A 23116-nucleotide genomic window follows, 5' to 3' on the forward strand; every position below is an offset into this window, starting at 1 on the left:
CGTCGCTGTCCTCTGTGTGACACTAAGCCATTTACCGCCGCCGTTGTTTTGTCCCGATAATAACAGCGCTCCTCTCTCTCTCTCTTTCTCTCTGCTTGTCTACCTTTCTTGTTCCTCCTTCTGCCTTTCTGTCTCTTCCAGGGCACTCAGCTCATCTTTAACGCTGCCAAGGAGCTCGGACAGCTGTCCAAGCTGAAGGTACAATATGTTTCTGCTACACTTACGCTCTGGGCCCGGCACCAGTGCTTCGGACTGAGTCTCTAATTGCTTAGAAAATATGCGGAAGGGCATATGAGGGGGACATATTGGTCATTTTGCTTTATGCCTCTCCCGCTGGCATCTTTAGGAGCACATGGTTCGTGAGGAGGCCAAAGCGCTAACACCCAAGCAGTGTGCTGTGATAGAGTTGGCTCTCGACACCATCAAGGTAGAGATTCACTTTCATTTTCAGTGATTAAACATTGAATATTCTCTTTATTATCAGTGCAAGCGTTTCAGGAAACAAGAATTCATAAATGTACAGTCTTAAAACCCAGAGTTTGGGACCAGGAAATGAGGGGTTTTTTTATCCCTTTAGGATGAATTAATAAAAGAAAAATAACACATAATTTCACTCCCAAAGCATTTTCCCAAGATAACACAGGCACCCACATAGCACCAAATGTTAAAACGATTGTTTAAAGCTCTACGGGGGCTCTAATTTGCACATCATAGAAGCGTTTTGAATTGTTATCTGCAGTTGTCAGTATTGACTGGTTTAGTGTTGGATTCATGTGTGACTGTGGGAATGTCAGGATTCGCTGATGATCATTCTGCTGTGTTTATAATTATTTGTGCCCTTTAATTCTTCAGTCAGCTGCTGGTCGGAAGATGTTGGTAAAATATGTTTGTGTTTTTTTCCCCGCCCTTTTATGTGACAGCAATATTTCCATGCTGGTGGTGTGGGTCTGAAGAAGACATTCCTGGAGAAGAGTCCTGACCTTCAGTCTCTCCACTACGCCCTGTCCCTTTACACGCAGGCCACAGACAAACTCATAAAGACCTTTGTCCAATCGCAGAACGCTCAAGGTAACGTACAAATCTGTCTGTGTCTGAGGGGCTTTGAATTTGCTTTACCTTCCAGTATCTTCAGTTGTTAAGTATGAGCTTAACTACCTACAGCATCTTACATAATTCTCTGAGGAAGGGAAATGTATTCCTTCTTCGCTCACACTCTCAGAGGAGCCCCTCTCGCTGCCCCCTCTGTTGATGTTAGGGTTTTCCCAAATGCCAAGTTTCTATACGCTCAAAGTATCTCACGTGCCTCGTAGAGCATAAAATTGAGACTGCAACAGCACAATATTTCTCACTGTTCTGAAATGCTGAGTCTCCTGATAGCGAGCTTCTGGAACTGCAGCCACTATTCTGTAGATGATCTGACAGCTATTTGCAATGAAAAAATAAATACCTACCCACTCTGTTTTCCTTCTCTTTGATGCTGCTGCTCAGCCTCCGTCCTCCTGTCACATAGCTGTGTAACAGCCATCCCGTTTCTGCCATCAGACGCTCACACATAGTCCCCGAGCACTGGTAGAAATGCCTTTTGAGTGGATAATCATTTAAAATTGAATTTTTTAACTAATGCCATGTGGCTTTTGATGTTGCAAGACACAGTTTTTTCACTGCTTATTTGGTAGAAGTAGCTCAATTTCCCCAACAAATCAGGGAAAATGCTTTTTACATGTTGGTCTGTTTTCTACTCTGTAATTGTGAAACTCTCTGCAAACCTCATATTTCTTCGTGTGTCTCCTTTCTCTGTCTACTCCCACCTCCTGCCCCGTCTGTGGGACAGTGTTCGGCGGGAAGGGGGTGAGATTCACCACTAGTGAGGATGTTTACCCAGAAAAGGGTATGTGGCACTCAGGCTGAGGCTCTGAGACACCAAGGACCACCAGAGAGCCTCCAGAACAAAGCCCAGCAACCTCCACCTTTTCACCCCCCCCCCCCCACCCCCACCCCCCCATGTGCATCCTGAAACTCTCCTGCCTGCTCAGATTCATCCCAACAGACAAATGCAATGCACAGACTGAACACACTCTCTGCCTTTTTGAACACACATACATGCCCACCACCACAGCAAGAATGGTAACTTTATGCATTCATGCATGAAACGTACACACTGATGTCTGTATGTACAGAACTGCGCTGAATACATACGCCGTGGACAGTATGTATGAGCAGACACGACGCATGATGCGCGGACATCAGACAAATATAATAGAAATGCATTAAAGCGTGAAGGAATTCTGATGCAGCATGATGTCACCCAGAGAAGCCAGGGGGCTAAGTGTGTGTGTGTGTGTGTGTGTGTGTGTGTGTGTGTGTGTGTGTGTGTGTGTGTGTGTGTGTGTGTGTGTGTGTGTGTGTGTGTGCACACGTGGGAAAGTACGTGACTGACCAAAGCAATCTGATGAGTCTGTCCTCAGGTTGTAGAAGCAATTATTTATTTCCAGAAACACTGGGAGGAAATCTTTTTTTTACAGTGTCACTGTCCCTCCCACTGTGTTTGAAATGGCAGATGCTTGAAGAGGAAGAGTAGGATTATTATGAAGATGATGATGGCTGTTGGCTTAGTTTGTCTGGGAGGGCTCTCTGTCCTTCCCTACCCTGCGATCGCATCCAAAAGCAGGCAGAGATGTAAACACCCAGTCAGCTTCCACACGCAGCGCCACCCTCCCCAAAGCGGTGATGGGAAAGGGTTCTCAGCTCGTCTCCCCTTAACAGATCTAGCCAATCACAAACAGTCCATCGGGTCAGGTGGTCTGATTTCCGTCTCTTTAGATCAGAATAAAAGAGTCTGACTTGCTCTCAGATGCGGTATGTTCATACACGCTCACACAGAGACATATGCATTCTGCTGTTTGTGTGTGCACTTGGCTTCGCCGTTTAATTTGATGCTTCGATGATGATCTGGTGCTGCGCAAGCCCTAGCACCCCGACAGTCATCTCAGATGAGCGGCTCAATATGACATTGTTAACACTGCAGTCTGTTACACGTCAAGTTGTGTCACTTTCCTCTGGAAAGAGACCAAAGATGGAAATGTGTAAGGAAAGAAAAGCATTCAAAGTAGATTTTTATGCAGATGAATGCCTAACTGTGAAAGGTATCCACTACCAACAAATACTAGCAAATGAATTTTGTTGGAATAGTTGAGATTTTTAAGTGTTGCTCTGAACTGGTGTGTTCTCAAGTTTGATTGTCTGACTGAGCTGAATCTCACTTTCTCATCCTTTACCTGTTCAAAATGGTGACACCAGCTTTTTAGTTCTGATGAAGTATGACTGGAAATAATTCAAATGCTCCTTTTTGCAAGTTTTATGGAAAATCATCTATTTGAGATTGAATAAACAAGCAGCAAAGAAGCGTATCTTTCGCCTTCCTGCCAGCTGGTGGATGTCCCTGACTGTAACAAGGAAGCAAATTAACTCCCTGTCAAACAGATTTCACTGAGTAGTTTCTCCAACCATATTAGAGTGGATGATTAGAGCAGGATGAATGACCAAAGCTCAGTGGAATTTACTCGCAGCTGAAAGAGTCTTTGATCAGCGCTGACGGTAGGTCTCGCGTGCTGCTGGCTGTGAGCGCCGATATTTGCGGTTAAAATAATCAACTCATTTGTGAATAAGTGGCAAACTCAGGCGATGCTTTGGCACATTTAAAGTACAATTCTGAGATTTAATATCTATTTTGGTGACGTTTTGCAATATGGTGCAAAATGTGCCTCTGATTGCCGTGTTTGTTAACGAAGAAAGGGGCTGCTTTTTCCTGGCAACATCTTCCTGCCTCCCAGCCAGAAAAGTTTCTTTCTCATCTCTCATGGATGTCCTCTACTGAGTAGACAAGGCCAGATGGATGACTGCTGCTCTCTTTGGTCCTGTTGGCAGTGAAACCAGCAATCCCATAATGCTCCCCTGAGAGATGCAGAGAGCCGCGTGCCAGGAACACTCTGCCGTCTAACTCCCACAGACACCTTGTTTAGTGGGCGGCTGGTTAAAAACACAAACACACAGGCTGCTGGTCGTCGCCACAAAGATACCGTTGACAGAGCGAAGACGCTAATTAAAACACTGAAAATTAATGTCCATCTGTCACTGTATCCTTCTGGAGTTGTACGTGGATATAAACCGCTTGTTCACATGCGGCACAAGGAAAGATCATCATCCTCCCTCCCAGACAAAGGTGTTAGAGCCTGGTGAAAGCCATCTAGACTTGTCATCTTCTTCCTCAGGCAAAAAGTAGAACTCCAAGGACCCCAAACAAGCCCAGGTCTGGCGTAGCGTAGAGATGGAACAGTTAAATGACTTTGATGTTTGATTGAAATGCAATGAAATGACTGATTTTAACCAGGAAACATCTGAGCGGTCAGTTATGAGGGTGCGTGTCGCTCTCGATCCATAAACTTACATTAAATGATGAAAAAACTAAACAAGGAGAAATGAGAGCAATCTCTCTTCAAGAATGGAAATATAGACATTAAAAGGACAAAAGAGCAGAAAATATGAAAAATCTTCTATTCGCTCTTCTTGCAGAAAGCTTTATTAAAGCAGTCAGGCATCAGTAGTGTCATCCTATACCGACGGGCCGGGGAGGCCGAGCTGCTTCTCCCTCCACGTGGTCCCTCCCTCTCTTGGCCCTCCTCTTGACCATGCTTGGGTAAAAGACTTTACCAAGGAATGGGTGTATCCATCTGAGCATGCCCAGACATGATCTGTGTCGGTGGGGGGGGATCCACACCGTTAGCTGACCTTCTCCAGCTTCTCTCCTGTCTTCTTCTCTGCCTCTTACTAACCACCCCGCATCCTAACAGACACTTTGCATCTATGAGTGGGCAACAGTTACCACAGTGATTGCCTCTCAGTCGCTCAGGTTTAATCATAACGTAGAATGCATTACCAAAGGAGATAATACAGCTATTGCAGGCTTATTGTTATTATTATACTCTACCGGTATTAAACACATATGCCCACTCATAGCTGCTTTGTCTGAATGTCCACTTCCAGACCACAACATATGCACAAGCAGAACTCTGTGCTTTATTTTAAACGCTATTATTTTATAAAGAAACATTTGAATAGTCAGTACTCTGCTTTATATTCACCAGGTTATAACTGAGTCCATTTCGTTGTTTCTTTTGTGAAACTGAAATGGAAGTGTAACTTTTTTTAAATTAAATTATGGAGGAGAATTCGAAATAGAGGGCACAGCGGCTGCGACATTAGCACAGTGGAGATTGGGAGACTCGAGGGTATTAATGGCACTTTTACTCTTTGTCCTGTCCCGTCAGGCTCTGGGGTGGACGATGCTGTAGGAGAAGTGTCCATCCATGTGGAGATTTTCACTCACCCGAACACCGGAGAGCACAAAGTCACAGTGAAAGGTGAGCAAAAATATTTTGTATCTTTGTTGTTTTCACATTTATTGGGACTGAATCTGAGGGTATTTCTGGAAATAACATTCAAGTCATAGTTTAACATTTAAACATTGCTAGACCCCGCGGGCAGGACTGTATGGCCATAACAGGGCACCAGAATATAGCTCTAGCTTTCATCTGCCATAGAAAAACATGATTTTGTAATGAATACTCTTCCAATTCTATTTTCATTATCTTGACCATAAACTGAATGTGAGGCCTGAGGGAGAGCCAGTATTGTCTGAGTTTCCTGTTCACTCGCCCTCGCTCACCGCTCCACTTTTTCACACATTTTCTCCACGCGAATCTCACAGTCACCCACACCTTCCCGCTCTCTTTCCTTCCTTTAGCTCTGTCTTTCTGTCTGTTTCAGTGGTCGCTGCAAATGACCTGAGGTGGCAGACGCAGGGAATATTCCGGCCTTTTGTGGAGGTCTATATCATCGGCCCTCACCTCAGTGACAAAAAGAGGAAGTACGCCACGAAGTCAAAGAACAACAGCTGGGCTCCCAAATACAACGAGACCTTCACTTTGTAAGTGGTTGATGTGCATCGATGATTTGAGGGATTGTTTCGAGAGATTTTTGTAATATTCTCCATCGCCCCACTCTGCAGCACCCTGAGTAATGAGGTGGGTCCTGAGTGCTACGAGCTGCAGGTGTGCGTGAAGGACTACTGCTTTGCTCGAGAGGACCGCACCGTGGGCATGGCTGTCCTTCAGCTGAAGGACGTGGCCCCTAAGGGCAGCGCCGCCTGCTGGCTGCCGCTGGGCAAACGCATCCACATGGATGAGACGGGACTGACCGTCCTGCGCATCCTCTCCCAGCGCAACAACGACGACGTGGCCAAGGAGTTCGTCAAGCTCAAGTCCGACCAGCGCTCTGCTGAGGAGGGCCGTAGCTAGGGGGCCAATTCGCAGTTTAAAATGCCACGTCAGGAACTCGAATCAGATCAGAGTATCTGCCCAGGAGCTCTCCTGAGCCACTGCAAGCCACTGCCCCGATTATCCAGTGTTGTAAAAGCACACATAAGACAAGAATCGCCACACATACTGTAAATACATTTATTTCAGTGGAAATGACAGAGTGCGAAGCAAAGCGTCACTCGTTTTCTGAAAACGCACCAGTGTCTTTATTGTTACTGACTTCATCAAACATGTTTTTGATTCAGTTATACATAGAGTTTAATCTTAGAGCATATAACTACTTTCCTCTAATCCCAGAGGACAGCCATGCCATCCCACACACACACGCACACCTCACTTGACTGGTCAGAGTGAGAAATATCTTGTAGCCTTTAATATTTTGGCTTTCTTTCTCACTCTTTCTCTGCCTTTTTAACCTTACCCTCAACTTTACCGACCCCCAGCTCCTCTCGTCCCTTCCCTAGTTTGCAACCACTTAGAGAAGGGACCGCAAGTGCCAACAAGGAATTGCTCAAATATGCCAAGACCAGCCCTAAGCACAACCGGACCAACTGTCCACCTGACCCGTAAACAACTACAACGGCTGCAGCCTCAAACATTCCAGATATTGGGTAGGGAACACATACAGGGAACAAAGCACTATTTAGTTATGATGAGTTTAATATTTATTTACTTTTTTCTTCCAGATTATATCTATATTTTAATAATTCTATATATCATCATATATATATAAAATATTAAGGACATATGTAAAGATAAATACAGGATTGTTCGATGGAACTGTGGTCGGCTAAAGATTGTCCTCGTCCGTCTCTCTGTCCGTCTACCCTGTAACAGAGCACACTGCCTGACACCCTTAATGCCTTCCGTCTTGTAAACCCTTGCACATTATGTATGTCCTGTTTCCTATAGAGAGCGGAGCCTGGTGATCAAGCGCTGTAAATCATCGGACTGTATGTGTGTGAAAATGAGTGTGAATGTGCGATACAGTGTTTGTAATACGTTCTAATGTCAACCTCGTGTGACCGCCCGTGTTGTCTGTCACCTGCAGATGTAATCACTGAAAGCCATCACAAGTGAAGGACGTCACAACGGGTGGGGCGGGAGTGCGATAAGATTCGGGGGGGTTTTTATTGTTTCGTTCAGTTTGTTTAATTTAGCACAGACCAAGGTTATATTGTGCGGTGGATATTTCCATCTGGTTTACTGCAAACATTCCTCAGCCAGGCAGCCCTGTAAGGACAGTCAACTGCCTTTAAAAAGTACGTGCTAATTGAAGTCCTACATGTATAATTAGATGATTGAAAACACAGTCCCTGAGAAGCTAAAATAACCACGTGGGTTACACAGCAGCACATTCCCCAACACGGGGAGAGCACATACCGCTAATGATCCAGCGCTTATCGCGTCTAATGATCCACCTGCAGATGCCGTAACCCTTAATCGTGAGTGAGAAACGAGACCTCTGCTAAAGGGCTGCAGATCCAGACCGAGCCAGGTCTGGATGTGACATTTAAAAGAGGGCCTACTGTCCACAGTACAGAGATGTAGTGTGAAAATAGAAGAAGCACAGGGGCTTTGCTACACATAAAAACACATTTATACTCTGAGCTTGTTTTACAGCAGTTCACCTGAAGCTACGGTCACTTTCATGTGAAACTAAATGTTTTAAAACGACTGCTCGCTGTCTGACATGTCTCTCAATGCGACATCTATTTTTAAGAAAATACCCTTTAAAAAAAAGAATATATTTGTTGTTTTCTCGTGAACAAAAAAATCATGGGGGTGATGATAATAACAGGATGATCGGTTGGTTGGATGTTTTTCTGCCTCATTACTAAGATGCCCCCTCCCAAACCTGAATAATATCAAAGTCCCCATTATTAGAACAAGGCCTACAAACTGAACTCTATGCATCTGATCTATAAAGTCTCTGTAGATGAGTGATTTGGAATCAGTCTTATAATGTTTACATTGTGGATTATTATTCTAATTATATCAGCACAAGCGTTTGTCTGATATGTTGTAAATGCCGTCTCTGTTTCGATGGGCCGAACATCACAGCTGCGGTAGAGCTGACCAGAGACGGGAAGTTTGGTCAGCTCAGAGGAAACCGATCGGGAGGGAGATCGATCGCTGCGGTCGGGTAGTTGTAAATAGCTCGGATGTAACAAACACACGTCATACTATGTGAAGTGAAGTTTCGCTGCTCTTTTGTAGACTTGAATTTTGCTGCGAGTGACTGCACAGCTGGTGTTTATGTGCGACTGGGTGCCCAATCTGGAAATGTAGCTACTATTGAAGGGTATAGAAAGACCGCGTGCACTCTAGAGATCAATAACAGAGCGTCTGTATTACTTTAATGGGGCCTGATCAGGAGCCATTCAAAGTAATGCATCGTATATCATTATATATAACATGCTGCCTGCTAGTGAAAACTACTCACAGCTAAAAGTTAAGCAATCCCTTAATATGATCTTGTGTGTGTACAAGGTCTTTTATTAAGAGGGCACATCTACTTTTAATAGCAAAATCAATAACAGGTACGCAGCTGGAAATGCCACGAAAAAAAACAAAAACTTTATTGCTGTTGACAATGATACTTTAGGAGAGGAAATTCTTCCCCTTCCTCCACCTTCAGAGGCCCGGACTGCGTGTTGGATTATCAGGTTGGCACGTTGAACAGGAACGCACACACAGAGGTGGATGAAGCACAACGAAAAGCACACAGACACAAGTGGACACACATGCATGATCCGTCCTGAAGTGTCTCGCTGAGCAGGCCACACAGACAGATACCTGCACAGCGCTGCTGGTCCGGTACTTCCAGATACGGTGCATGATAGGAACAATAAACAAAAAGTAAAAAAACGTGTATTGTGCCAGCACGCATAATTATTTGATGTTTAACTGCCAATTGTTGTCTTCTTTATTTTGATATTTAATTATCGTTTTCTATTTTTCAAATGTTTGTGAATATATAAATATGTATTACTGATGCTGTGTAGTGGTACAAAGTACTCGCATGAGAATTTTTTTATACACGAGATGTTTCTAAAGATTCTTTCTTTTGGGCTTGTTTTTTATTATTATTATTATTATTATTATGGTTGTTCTTATTGGGGGTTGAGGTTGCTGGGACTGCAGTCTCATTGTGTTTCTGCTTCCAATAAAATATGAAATAAAAGCTCGTGGTCATTCTTTGTCAAACTGTTCAAAGGAATAGCCACATTTAGTTTTATTTAGTTATATTGATTAAATTTTATCCAGGTCTTTAACACGTGCTCTCTTTCATGCCATTTTAGCTATTTTTCCGAGATGTACCTTTCTGAAATAACTCGCAACCTTCTATAAGATGCAGACTACACCGATGACAGCCTAATTAAACAAGTTAATGCACATTTTAAAAGTCTGAAAGGAGAAATTCTCAGTAAGTCATTTCAATTTCCAAGGAATAACGTCAGCAAGTTAGGAGTTAAATTCACTGGAGCATTAATAAATTTGCATCCTGCTTCTTATGCTTTGCGCAGAAAGGAGATCTTGAGGGAGTCTGGGATGACTAACTGCTCCGCGCTGAGGACGGGGGGAGGCGAGTAGAGGAATATGACAGGAAACACTCTCCTCACATCCATTAGGAGCTGTGAAGGCTGACTGTTAGAGCGGCCTTTGAGAAGCCCCTAGGAAAGCAAAGACAAGAGAGGAACATGGGATGCAGTGTATTTTCCACACGAGGAACATGTTTAACCTTACATCTGCAGACTGTACCTGAACAGAACGTATGAAATTCAGAGTGACTCTTTCATCCAGATCGCTGTGGGGGGTGTAGAGGGTCAGAATCTTCACGATCTGTCAAACAAAATAAGAGACCAGCAGCCAATGAAATCATGCACACACGTTCGTCTCCTAGCAGAATCCAAGTAGACAAACAGACCCACCTGCTGGCTGGACAAGGCACTGCAAGTCCGGACGATCCCCTGAGCATCCGCCTCGGTCTTTTTCCCCACCTGCAGCAGCTGCACTGCCTGGATGAGGGGCTCTAGTGTGGCCACAGCGCCCCCTGCCTGTAAACCGCGGCCCCGCAGCCACTCCTCCAGCACGCTCACATTGTAGCTGTGACAAGAAAAGGATTTGAGATAAATCCGTGTTTATTTCTATAAGACCACACAAAGGAGGTGGAAAGAACAGCATGCAGACTGTTGTGCAGCACGTGATCTAGCTCTGGAATACAACAAAGGCGAAATTAATGTTGACACTCTTTCAGGGTGCTGATTATTAAAGTTGAAGCTGTGTTTGTGGGGATGCTGTATTATACATATGACATTCATCTCTGCAGTAGATCTAGGCTGCTGTGGGCTACAGCTTCTCTTTATTTAACAAGAGCGCTGAAAAATCTCCTTTCAAATTTCCTTTATTTGGCCTTTACATGCTAAATGCTAATCTGAAAACAACTTAACCTCATTTTAGATCACACAACTGAGATACAAACAAATTGAGGTCATTTAATTTTTAAAATTTATGGACTTCAAAATCAAGATATACTAGTTAATGCGGAATATGTTTATGGTCTGCGTCTTTATTTGCATCTCATGTCAGACTGTAAATCTAAGTGCAGGGTTAAAGTGTGTTTCTACCGTATTTGCAGGCCACGACTCCAGCTGCACATGTCCTTCCTCAGCAGCAGGCTGTTAAAAGCAGAGGCACAGATGAGGTAGGTGAGCTGGTGAAAGGCTTGCTCCATCAGGGTCTTGGGCAGAGCTTGTTGAGTCAGAGCGGTGTGAAGGGCTCCGAGCTCCCTCAGCACAGACGCCATCGTGGGAGCCTCGCCTCCTACAGTCCTGGGGTCTGAGCCGGCCCGCTTCCTGCTCACTGCCAGCTTCGCCGCTGAGCCTGATAGACCTTGGATGGTTTCGCTCTCCAACAGGGCAGGGACTGAGGGAGGGGAGAGTTAGAAAATAGATAAGAGGAGCAGAGAAGGGGAGAGCGTCAATCATCACTTTTTGCAGTACCTATGATGTTTTGTAGACGGGTCTCGGTGATGGAAAGGAGCTGCTGATAGGCCTGGATAGAGAGGTCACTCAGGGTGCGGATCAAGTCATTCATATCAGCAGACAGGGGAACCAGTGTGTCTGAGTCGAGGGTCTGAAAAGCAATCAGTCCAGTCACGTGTGAAAGTAATCAGTGAATCCTAAACTTTTATAATCTAGTCAGTGATGTAGAAAGTAAATGAAAGCTGAGCCTGCCTGCTTTGGAGAGTGCTGGGTCAACAAGTCGTGGAACAGACAGATGTTCTTCAACCACAGAGCAGCCATGTCTATGTCACTGACATGTTTCTGCAGAAAAACGATGAAAGGGAAAATGGTTACATTTTAATTAGAAATCATTGCTAACAATGAAAAATGAAACTGTGATTGTTTGAACAGATGTGTTTAAAACAGACTTTGTTATGGTTACGTTGGTATGAGATGCTCATGTGGGCCAAATTAATCACAAGGACAAGTTTCAAAGTCAGCTGTCAGTGTCATTTTGTAAACGGCTGCCTGCCTGACTCGACGTGAACCGTCCTCAAACATTAAACTTCAACCATACGGCACACCGAGAAGGCTCAGAGATCAGGTCACCTTCAGAGCTGCCTTCATAGCGGTGACAGCAGCGCTACAAAGAGAGCGAGCGCGAGCTTGGTCCCCGCTGCAGTCGGCCTGGCGGACACACAGGAAGAGCACGCTGGCAGGCAGACCGGGAGCCAAAGACAGGGCGCTGTCAACACGGATGTCTGAAGCACAAACAGAAAGGGAAGCAGTGGCAGAGAGAGGACAAGGCCAGGGCAATGCTGTCAGCTTCAAGAGCTGGCTACACTTATTTCTACAGTGACATCATACTTACCGCTGAATTATTACACATTCAAACCCTGCCCTCCAAATTACATTTTGACACATTTTGCCATCATTATAAAAGTGCTTGATTATTGCCTTTCAAAACATGTTTTCAATCTCATCCCTCATCTTAAACGCCTGCTTCACAGCTCCTCAAAACCTTCAAGAAAGAAGAGAAAAAGAGGTGGGTGAAGATGATTGAGGCAGACGGGGGGTTGATCTCACCTGTGACGAGATTCTTGATCAGTTTGGTTTCGTCTCTTTTTCTACATTCCAGTAAACCAGTAACTGCTGCTGGCTTCGACTGGGCAGGAGAGGAAGTCTCTGTGGCCAAAGCTGATGGGAAAACTGAAGAGGAAACACGCCGTGGCAGTGAAACAGAGAACAGCACATTGAAAACTATAAATGTAGAAGATTGTTAAACTGAGAGGCAGATTATTGTAATTATATTACTCTAATAATAAGTGTTCATTTACCATTGGTAATAAAGTCTCATGATCAAAATGTACACAAATCAAATCAGTGATAGAGCCGCCAGTCATAGGCCCAGTGAGGGAGCCTATGTTAGGCTATTGTTGCATTGATGTTTTTTGTTTTAAAATTCCACAGGAGACTCAGCGCCTGCAGATTTTTTCCAGCCTGCAGTGACTTTCAGCTTCCGGGCTCATTCAGGTAAAGTCTCACCTTGTGTCAGAAGTCGCCTCAGTGAGACTGTGTTTCTCAGTTCCTTCAGCTCTCTCCTCAGCCTCACACATTCACGCTCTCGGGCTTCCAGCAGCTCCTGAACATCCTTTAAAAAACACATTTAAATTTGTGACTTCAGCCTCAATGTGAATATATAAACATTATAAACGATGATCTGAAACAAAGTGACACGCAAACAGTGACGAATGAATAAATGGTAAACGTTACAGATGGACAGCTTTAATAAGTGACAACCGTCAGATCCAGAGAACTCTTACAGTTTTATTATGACCTGAGTAATGATACCAGTGAAATGTCCTGCCGTGACTATTTAGACCGGGGCTGGGGAACTCCAGGCCTGAAGGCCTGGTGTCCTGCAGGTTTTAGATCTCACCCTGGGTCAACACACCTGAATCAAATGATTGGTTCATTACCAGGCCTCTGGAGAACTTCAAGACATGTTAAGGAGGTCATTTAGGCATTTCAATCAGCTGTGTTGGATTAAGGACTCATGTAAAACCTGCAGGACACTGGCCCTTGAGACCTGGAGTTCCCCCACCCCTGCTTTAGGCAATGTTTTCTGTTTTAACTTCTTCTCTTTTTTTAACCTCTCCTTTTATTGATTTTTCCAGCCCTTCTCCTAGTGTTAGGCTTTCATTAAAGAACTTTTTTTTTTTAAAACCCTCTCATGTGGGGCTTTAATAAGTTTATACCTGTCTCTGTGCAGCAGAGGAAGAAACAGACACCGCTTGGGCAAGCTGACTCCTCAGAGTTTCCAGTTCCTTCTCCCACTGACTGCACTGGTTACGTAGCTGGCTCTCCAGAAACCTGAAACACACACACACAGACATGTAGATTAAGGACAGAATAACTAATAATGAGCTCATCCACCAAATATAAATCACTGCACAAAACTGAAAGCTAGTGCTCTGCCAAAATGAAGGAATGAGTTGGTGTTGAGAGACTGACTTGTTTGCCACTCGTACAGCATCATAAGCATGAGCCAGATCTTCTCCCTTCATTTTCACCGATGGGTCTTTGGCCACGTCCATCTTCTCCATCAGCTGCTCCTGTCATTACAAACATGAACACAGTGAGATAGTAAAGGACACTGCCTGTGCTGGTGATGCTGCAGTGACGATGTGAAAGTTAGGACTTCAGTCGTGTGGTCCTCTTTATTTCATTACCATTGAGGCTTCAGAGCTCCACACTGAGACTCTCTTCTCTGCAGAGGGGGACGTCACGCTGATCCTGCGGACCTCCTCTGGGGATGGAACAGCAGATGGGAATGGTGATATGGAGAGTGGGGTGAGAGACTGGGGGGACAGCGGCGTCGAGGGAGAGAGAGGTTCCAGACTCTGGGTGGAGTCGGTTCTTCTGTGGCCTTTGGTGCGCTGCGACATGAGGAGGAAGAAATTACAGGAAGCACTCAAGATTAATTTTCAAACGAACAAATTGCATTTAAGGCTGTCTCCCTTTGCAGCTAGCTAATGACCTCTGTGAGCAGACTCATCTCCCTGAGGTTGTCATATCTCTGCTCCAGTCTGGTGAACTCTCTCAGGAGACCCTGATACTTTCTCCTCTCCTCGTCCACCTCTGCCCGAAGAGCCGAGGTCACCTGAGACACAGCCTGATGCACACACTCTGCACATAGAGAGAGAAGGAAATGTTTGACAGACACAGACAGAAGAAAAACAGCTGTGACTGTACAATGCTAGTAAAGGGAAGGCCCACCTTCTTGTTTTTCTTCTTGTTCCAGCAGGGAAGCCGAGAGATCGTCTCTCTCTTTGCAAAAACTCTCCCTTTCTTTCTGTAGTGCTTGCAGCTCCTTAAAGAATCAAAGTCAATAAACAGACCAAATCAGAAGCATTCCCTACTAGATAAAAGGAGGAAAGTGTGTTTATTGTTTGGAGACCTACTTCTTTAAGCTGGAGGATCTCCTGGGCAGCTTTCTCTTCAGCTCTTCTTCTCTCCTCTGCCTCCTTTTCGCTGATAACAGGCCCAGGCGGAGGCTTCTCCTGTAACTGGCTCTCTAGTTTTTGTATCGTTGCCCTCAGAGCCGCCAGCTCGGCGCTGGAAGCCTCTCGCTCTGCCATTAGGGTTTCTCTCAAAGCAGCGCTCTCCCTGGCCTGGATGCACACAAAAGCAACTTTGCCATGTGAATGTAAAGTGAAACGACCTCTTGACTCATACAATTATTTAATGCTTATCAAAATCACATGAGATGGTCAAATCCCTGCACAACTCTCACCCACCTCCTGGTCTGCTTTCAACTGCAGCTGCATCAGTTTGACCTCCATGCCTTTGTTGAGCTCTCTGTATCTCTCCACAGAGCGGGCCTCAGACTTCAGTTTCAGCAGCTGTCTCCTGGCAGCCTTGCGGCGGATGCAGCACTGCATGAACACGACCGCCGCACGTACGCGCCTGTACGCCTGCCTCGCCAACCACCCACGCACCGTGGCCTGGAGCAGCACGGCCGCCCTCTCTGCCACCAGCTGAGGAACCAACAGGGCTTTAAATGCATTCAGGTCAAGTGTTTATAAGTTGTAATTGCGTGTAAATAGCCTCTTTTAAGATTAGAGCAAACATGGATAAAACATATTTACACAGGAAAATAAATCAAACCCGAGTATAAAGGTTGATGCCATTTTTTAAACATCTGCTGTGCCCTGTAATGAGGGAGACACTAAATGCTGACCAGTCTGTATCTGCGGCGCTCCAGCATCCCCCTGGTGAATGCCTGGATGGTGACGGTGGCGTGTCGGATCATGAAAAATAGCTGCCTGACCACCATCATACGATAAGTCTTCTGGATCACCAAGGCAGCCCTGGTGTAGCGCAGGATCAAAGCCAGTCTGCAGCCATGCAACAAAGAAGAGTTTCATATATGGAATATTTTATTAAGTTTAGACTTTTGTCATTTTGTCTTCTTTCAGCTGCTCCCTTTAAGAATCCCCACCGTGGTTCATCTGCCTCCATCTCAACCTATCCCAGCATCCTCCTCTGTCACACCAACCCTCTGCATGTCCTCCTTCACTACATCCCTGCACCTTCTCTTTTCCTGCTTCACGGCGGCTCCATCTTCAACATCCTCTCGCCCTCCTCTGCACATGTGCAAACCATCTCAGCTGTCTGACTCTGAGTTGTCCCTGCGATTGACTCATTCTTAATCATGTCCAGTGAGGAGCTTTACGTCTCAATCTCAGCTCTCTGTCTTTTCGTCAGTGCCACCGTCTCCAAGCCACACATCATAACAGGTCACGCTGCCATTGTTTAAACCTTTACTCCCATTCTTGCTGCTATCTTTCTGTCACAAATCACCCCTGACACTCATCTCCACCCACTGCTTCACCTCTCTCTCTGCTTTTGATAGCTGACTCCAGGTATTTTCACTCATCCACCTTCATTTCCTCTGCTCCCTGCAGCTTCATTGTTACACCCATCTCCCCCTCTTGCTTTTACTTTCATTCTTTTCTCAGAGCATACCTCCACCTCTGAAAGCTTTCCTTCACCTGCTACCTACTCTCACTACAATCATCTTCTAAATCTGGGTAATCATATCTAGTGTTTCAAACATTAACAAGAATTCTAGAAAATTCCTATTTTTCCTTTAAAAGAAATGAAGTGGCTTAGCCTGACATAGCCATACATCATAGTAAAGAGACACAAACACTCTTGCTGTCCTCACCGTCTGGCCAGCGCCCCTCTGCTGTATCTCTGTATGGTGAGAGTAGCCCAGTGGATCCTGGTGTATCTGATCCGTGCCAGCCATCCTCTAACCTGACTCTGGATGATCACAGCAGCCACTCTCAGTCTCTCAGCTCTCAACCTCTCCAAAAGAGCCACCTGACCAGCCCGGAAAAATACTTTTGTCTTTCCAAAGCAGTACTGGTCCGGATCTGGGATGAGCTGAGGCAGGGCCTGTCTGCACGAGGCCTGGGCCTGGTCCTGGCTCTGAGGCCCCCGAAGAAGAATTCGATACCTGCTGAAGAACTCCTCATACGTCCATCTGGATTCACAGATCAAATAGAGTAAATCTCAGAGAAAAACAGTTGATATTTCTGTTTTTATAACATAAAAATCGATCAATCAACCATTTACAATAAGATAATTATTTAATCTCGATGAACAGTTATACAAATTGATTCTTTTGCTACTTCGTGATAGCATTTAAGTCACTGTTTTGATTAAGTTTTTTGATTTATGTGACAATCTTCGCACATGTCTCAGAGCCACACTGTCACGACACTGTGCTCGTATTATAAAGACTAAAGTCTTAGAATTACTCAGTACCTGGACGGATAACCTGCTGCACTGATGCGGATGGTCTCCAGCACCCCACAAGCTCTTAGCTGCTGGACTGTCCTCTTAGGGTCAAACCTAACATGTATATAATGTTATAAAAGCAGTACCCATTAAATCACACCAAAAACCTTAGCTGTGGAAGTAAGCAAAAGTAAGGACTCACAGAAAAGGCTCTTTGAGGTCATTGGGTTTAATACAGCGGACGTAGTGAGGGGTGGTGCTGTTGAGAGTTTCCATTAACATCTGTAAGGACTGACGGAACTGAGAGGCCCAAAAAAAAAGAACAATGAGCAGGAAAATTATGTTTAGGATGAATGGATGTGCAAAAAAAATGAAAAGATAAATGAAAAAAGAAAGAAAAACATCTAACCTGAAAGCCTACTGTCAGCTTGTGTTCTCTGGTGGCTCGTTTACCTGAGCGAATGCTTCCATTGGCCACAGGAGACGCATTTCTCTGCTGCTGGAACAACTCAGCGACCAGCTCAGACTGAAGCACGCACACACACACACACACATACATACAGCGCTGGTGAAACTAATGTTGCTTAGAAATTATAAATTCATATATATTTAGCACATATCTACCTGACTTGCTTTCAAAATGTTAATGAGCTCTTCAAAGACCGTGTCTCGATTTTTATCTAAAAAGCCATCGCATTCATATTGGACCTGACGAAAAGAAAAGAAACCATCACTGCAAACACAGACACACTGAAGAGAATTACAAAAGGCCCTCAGAGAGAGCTCAGAGATTCACCTGAGACCTGACGAATCCAGCATTATGTCACTTACCGTGTCAGCAAAGTGCAGGACGATGAAGGCGCTGTTTGACATGCGAGGCTTCCTGAAGTGAGGGTGAGGCTTGCTGCTCAGGTGCTGGTCGTACAGCTTGCGCACCCAGCTTTCATCAGAACCTTTAGGCATCTGGATAATGCACAGATGGACAGTTATTACACATGCTAACACAGTTGTCACAAATGTCTAAGTTAGTTAACATGCAAATGCTTTTATCCACACAGGAAAAAAAAGATACGAGAACGAACAGAACTAGAGGATTGGATGACCAACCCTGCACTCCTCATCCAAGAGATCAAACATGCCCAGCTGTCCCTCTATTAGATCGATGCACTGCTGATTGTCACTGAACTCAATCCGGCTCCATGCAAGCTCCTCACGGACGTACTCCTCCTGCTCCAAGTGGAACACATGCTGCAAACACCACCAAACAAGTAATAATGAGACAGAATTAGAGAAAGACCATACCCATGATGGAAACCAACAAAAGACTGAAAAGACAGTGATGTGAGCGCAGGTGAAAGGACTGATTTCTTTGATATAACAGTTCAAAAGCAGCATAAACTAACTCTGACAAACACGACACAAACAGGAAGGGCACAAATCACAGAGGGAAAGGACGACAGCTTACTCTGTTGAACTGTTGCTGCAGTTTTTCATTTGCATAATTTATGCAGAACTGCTCAAAACTGTTCCTTTCAAAGGTCTCAAACCTGCTCCAAGGGAGACACCTGTCAGTCCACGTCAAAGGCATATAAAAACTTTAATCACACACTGCACAGTCACAGAGTTCATTCACTCACCCATAGATATCTAAAACCCCTACAAAGGATTTGGTCCGTCCTTGCTGGGCCCGCAGAGCTGAGTTGAGCCTCTGGACAGTCCACGCGAACAGCTGACCATAGATGTGTTTAGCAAGTGCGTCTCTGGCTTCTACGGCCTGCTGGCCAGTCATAGGTTTAACCAGCATCTCTCCTCCTACAGCAAGTCTGCGATGGCACAGCCAGTGAGCCATCTGAGATCCCTCAACTCCAAGCAGCTTGGAGAAGACAGCCAGAGAGCGGTCCTCTGCCTGAGAAGCAAAGCAACTATTATGAAGGAATATGAACAAAAGACGAGTGAATGCAAAAGTATTCATGTAGATCATTACATCAATGTAACCCCGGTCAGAGCTTCGCCCACTGGCTTGAATGTTGACATTTCCCAGGTGGAGCACAGCTGACAGGATCCTGAAGAGTTCCATCTGTTGGTCAGGCTGCACACCTGCAATTTCAACATATATAACGTGAAGGATTTCCTGTTTTATCTTCAAAGATATATCATACGTGCATGATTTGATGTAAACATTCTACCCAGAATGGTGAAAGCATTGCGAGTGCGCTCCAGGTCTGACAAATCATCAGTACCAGGTATCTGCATCTCTCCTCCCTGGTTAGTGTAGCGGAAATTCTCAGGAGCATCTGGACTCAATAAAACACACTCACACTCAGTGCACTGTGAACCTAATAACGTGGACACGGTATTCTTCTGAGAACAAACTGAGGGGGTTGCCTCTCACCCAGTTTGAGGGACCTCATTTCAGGCAGCTCTCTGGATGCACACAGCTGATAGAAGATATGGTAGTTCCTCTCTGTTGATGCCTTAAAACAAACAAATAGGAAGAAAGCACGGATGATGCATTATTTCTACAAGACATTTGTGGTTTTGTGTGGCTTTTTGCTCTGGCCTAACTATATTGTAGCAAGTTAGTTTACCTGGAAGACCACCCGTGACTTCTCCAGCAGATAGGTCCTCATATTGGCCCCAATGATGTCCCCCTTTCTGCCAAAGCCAATCTCGATGTACTTCCCAAAACGACTGCTGTTGTCATTTCGGGTAGTTTTAGCATTACCAATGGACTGAAGACCAAAATATAGAAGTTTTTATATTAGTAGAATTTTTTATACTCTGTACCTTACAAAGTTGCACAGACCGAAATGTTGCATACTAATAAAAATAATGGTGAGCAGAGGTTATTCTTTGTCTCTTTACTAAGATTTTTTGTCACTGATTCAGGTGTGCAGCGCTTCCTAAATTTGATATTAAAACTTTTAACCATAACGAACATTCAAAAAGAGGGAAATATTTGGGTCCTTTACCTCCATGATTGGGTTGGAAGCCAAAACTCTCTCCTCCACACTGGTCTGCTGTGCTGCTCCTCCAACCACAGCGAAATATCTCATGGTGAACTTTGCAGAGACAGTTTTCCCTGAGCCAGATTCCCCACTGATGATGATAGACTGGTTCTTCTCCTCCCTTTGCACAAAGACACAGTGACCATGACATCCCACACAGTGTAGTTAATGCTCAGAATATTCAAAAAGTTAATTAAGCATAAGGCCACCAAACACCCAGGACCCCTGACCTGATCATAGTGCGGTAGGCCTCCTCAGCCACAGAAAAGATGTGTGGTTCCATGTCAGCCATGTCCTGGCCGCTGTAAGCGTCTATCACCTCCTCTCCGTATATTGGAAGTTGGTCATATGGATTTATGGCCACTAACACAATACCTGGAGACACGGGAAGGAAAAGCAATCTCACCACGAGAACCTGAATATTAATATATACCTGAATATATAAACATGGCTGTTATTTAAAAACAGATTTTAGAATAAAACTTGAAATTCTAATATAATGAGGACGTGAATAAATGCTTTTATTTACTATATAATAATGTGACACTGCTACGTTTCATTAACTTTTGTTCACTCTTTCTGGAGCAGGTCATTTCCTGCTTGTTGTTGGTTGCTTCTCTCAGTCATAGCAGATACAATCATGTGAAGAAGAAGGACTTTATATAATCCTGCAAAAAACTAAGTAAACACCATGATTCAGTAGGTTGTAGAACCACTTTTAGTGGGCAATAACTTGAAGGAATTGTTTTCTGCATGATTTTATCAGGCTCTCACATCGCTGTGGAGGAATTTTTCTTGAAAGTATTGCTTCAGTTCACTGAGGTTTGCAAGGTGCGCTGGCCCTGTGGCTGCAGAACAAGCCCGAAACAATGCTGGACAGCTGGTGTGAGGTGTTTGTCCTGATATGCTGTTTTTGGTTTCCTCCCAAACACTGAGGCTGTGCTTTATGATCACATTTATGCTAGTCTATTCAGAGAGCAGAGGCTTTTTCCTGGAACCTTTTCCAAAACAAGCCAGTCTTTCAGACTTTTTCTAACTTTACCATCATAAACCTTTACATTTAATGTGCTAACTGAGGCCTGTAGACTCTCAGGGGACTTTGGAGGGAATTTGCTGGAAGATTTTGTTAAGCACAACCAGATTGCCAGAGACCAGCAAATTACCAAAACCTTAAACTGTATAAACTAAAGTTAATCAAGTGCATTCGATTAGCAGCACCTCGCTCGTACTTCTCCTTTTAATTGGAAGCAGTAAAGGTGGGCTTAATTTTCACGGGGCTGAACAGAGTCCTGCAAGCTTTCTTTTTCACATGGCTGTAGCGGCCCCTCCCTGAGCCTGGATCTGTCAGAGGTCTTTGCCCTTCAAAGTGAGTTCTTCTTTCACACCATGGCCAAATGCTGCTCATGTGGGATCATTGGATTATTGGATATAGGATCTTTGCCATCTCAGTGTAATATATATTGAGATGTCTGGTCATGAAAAAGGTCAAACATTTATATATAAAAATGAAGATTTAGTAAGATGAGTCATCTAATTCAAAGATAATGTGCAACTACATACATAAGAGTTTTTTTCTTTCCTTTTACAGTGTGGCAGTGAGGGTGTAGTTTCAGCCTTTGACCTCCTATATTATAGACAGCATTATGAGCTGCAGTATAATCATGCAGACAGAAGCACACAGGAGCTGTTTCTGGCTTTTTTCCAGCAGGAATTTAAAGATCCTCTCTCACTCTCGCCAGTCTATTGTTGGTTGAGTAATCATCCCTGTTTTTCTAAAGTTCCCTGCCATCTCTCCAGCGCAGTGCTCACCACAGTATGTGTAGATGCTGCTATAGTCCAGGAATCGAACCCGGAGGTTATGCAGCACAGCGGGCTCGTGGAGAAAGCTGAGAGCTGTTAGATCATTCTCGCCCTCCAGTATGTCGGGATTCCCCAAAGGTGGGAGATCAGAGGGAGAGCCCACTGGGTAACGGACCTCCTGTCATTGAAAGCGGAAGTTAGAAGTCTCGGATGTAAGACATCGCTGAGAAAGGGGTTTTAGACAGATGCAATTATATCAAAATTGAGCATTTGGTTTAATCTATAGAGCGTAAAACAGTACTGCATCTCACATTTCCATTTGAGAGCTGTAGCAGCAGATGCTTCTCTCCAGGCCTGTAGTCCTGGAGAAGCTGGGCTGAAACCCAGACAGCATCTGGGTCAGGAACCCACACATTTGCCCCCTAAAAAAGGAACAGACTGTCACAGGTGTGCAAAACACAGACTGAGTGAAAAAAGAAGAAAAGTGCAGGATTAATCTGGATGTGCTGAAAAATCTGAAAGCTGATTTTATTTGCCATTTTATTTTTGTTGAACACTGTTAAGGTAGATGTCACACTTCCTGGACTCACCCAGTGAAGCTATTTGGTACCCATCAGCATAAAAAGCTCCTAAACTGTGTTAAAAATTAACCGCAGTCATCCTCCCTCCAAACTACCCGCGAGGATTAGGCATTGTTTAAAGCTGAGAAATCCAATTCGCTAATTCACTTATTAATGCACAGATTTTACAAATAAGCTTCCAGTCTCACACATTTTTCATATATTCAGTAAACACTTTAATACCTCAGACTAACACACTGCTACCAGATCAAAGATCAGGAATAGTCCTAACTTGGGCAATGAAACAGACTTGCTTACCTGACAGACTCATAGGATGCATCTAATTAGTGCACACCTGTTCTCAAAGATAAGTAGCAATGCTGTTTTTATACACTAAAGGATGTTTCTTATTCAAAGCACCTCGAAATTGCAGATTCCATAAATAATAATAAATCATTGCAAAGCCCTCAAGTTAATCCTAATCTTACCTTGCTGTACAATTCCAGTGTTGCCATCTTTAATGATTCAAAGCACGAGGACAAACATCACTTAAC

The 23116-nt window shown here is 44.4% G+C and overlaps 3 protein-coding genes across 13 annotated transcripts in view; 1 reads left to right on the forward strand and 2 right to left on the reverse strand.

Annotated features, from left to right (window-relative positions):
- The window catches only part of unc13a (unc-13 homolog A (C. elegans)), a 44090-nt gene extending 35832 nt beyond the window's left edge, over positions 1–8258 (forward strand). For 6 of the 11 annotated variants that reach the window (XM_040039889.1, XM_040039890.1, XM_040039891.1 and 3 more), the window contains 7 exons: positions 142–198; positions 347–427; positions 921–1068; positions 1832–1888; positions 5325–5417; positions 5824–5983; positions 6065–8258. In XM_040039889.1, the coding sequence (XP_039895823.1) occupies positions 142–198; positions 347–427; positions 921–1068; positions 1832–1888; positions 5325–5417; positions 5824–5983; positions 6065–6353 (885 nt within the window). In that variant the 3' untranslated portion in view covers positions 6354–8258. The remainder of the gene's footprint in view (positions 1–141; positions 199–346; positions 428–920; positions 1069–1831; positions 1889–5324; positions 5418–5823; positions 5984–6064) is intronic. The other 5 variants (XM_040039893.1, XM_040039898.1, XM_040039899.1 and 2 more) reach the window with 2 other exon arrangements.
- A 1044-nt stretch (positions 8259–9302) lies between these two features.
- si:dkey-110c1.10 (unconventional myosin-Vb) lies at positions 9303–23077 on the reverse strand. The gene is made up of 35 exons (XM_040040604.1): positions 23051–23077; positions 22314–22424; positions 22012–22180; positions 20433–20577; positions 20167–20323; positions 19783–19926; positions 19587–19668; positions 19381–19488; positions 19179–19291; positions 18832–19100; positions 18660–18741; positions 18302–18442; positions 18026–18157; positions 17819–17902; positions 17604–17720; positions 17397–17494; positions 17222–17308; positions 16617–16937; positions 15627–15783; positions 15184–15423; positions 14848–15057; positions 14663–14756; positions 14424–14572; positions 14116–14322; positions 13898–13998; positions 13642–13756; positions 12929–13034; positions 12470–12592; positions 11993–12144; positions 11615–11704; positions 11381–11543; positions 11006–11303; positions 10310–10484; positions 10140–10220; positions 9303–10051 (listed from the first exon to the last, which is right to left on the reverse strand). Exons 1-35 carry the CDS (start codon positions 23075–23077, stop codon positions 9890–9892), a joined length of 5010 nt encoding a protein of 1669 aa, XP_039896538.1. The 3' UTR covers positions 9303–9889.
- LOC120738593 (unconventional myosin-Va-like) lies at positions 11492–15286 on the reverse strand. The gene is made up of 10 exons (XM_040039911.1): positions 14848–15286; positions 14663–14756; positions 14424–14572; positions 14116–14322; positions 13898–13998; positions 13642–13756; positions 12929–13034; positions 12470–12592; positions 11993–12144; positions 11492–11704 (listed from the first exon to the last, which is right to left on the reverse strand). Exons 1-10 carry the CDS (start codon positions 15022–15024, stop codon positions 11579–11581), a joined length of 1350 nt encoding a protein of 449 aa, XP_039895845.1. The 5' UTR covers positions 15025–15286; the 3' UTR covers positions 11492–11578.
- Positions 23078–23116: the final 39 nt, after the last annotated feature.

The sequence above is a fragment of the Simochromis diagramma genome, unplaced genomic scaffold (genome assembly GCF_900408965.1).
Source record: "Simochromis diagramma unplaced genomic scaffold, fSimDia1.1 OVJJ01000026.1, whole genome shotgun sequence".
NCBI classification, from domain to species: Eukaryota; Metazoa; Chordata; class Actinopteri; order Cichliformes; family Cichlidae; genus Simochromis; species Simochromis diagramma.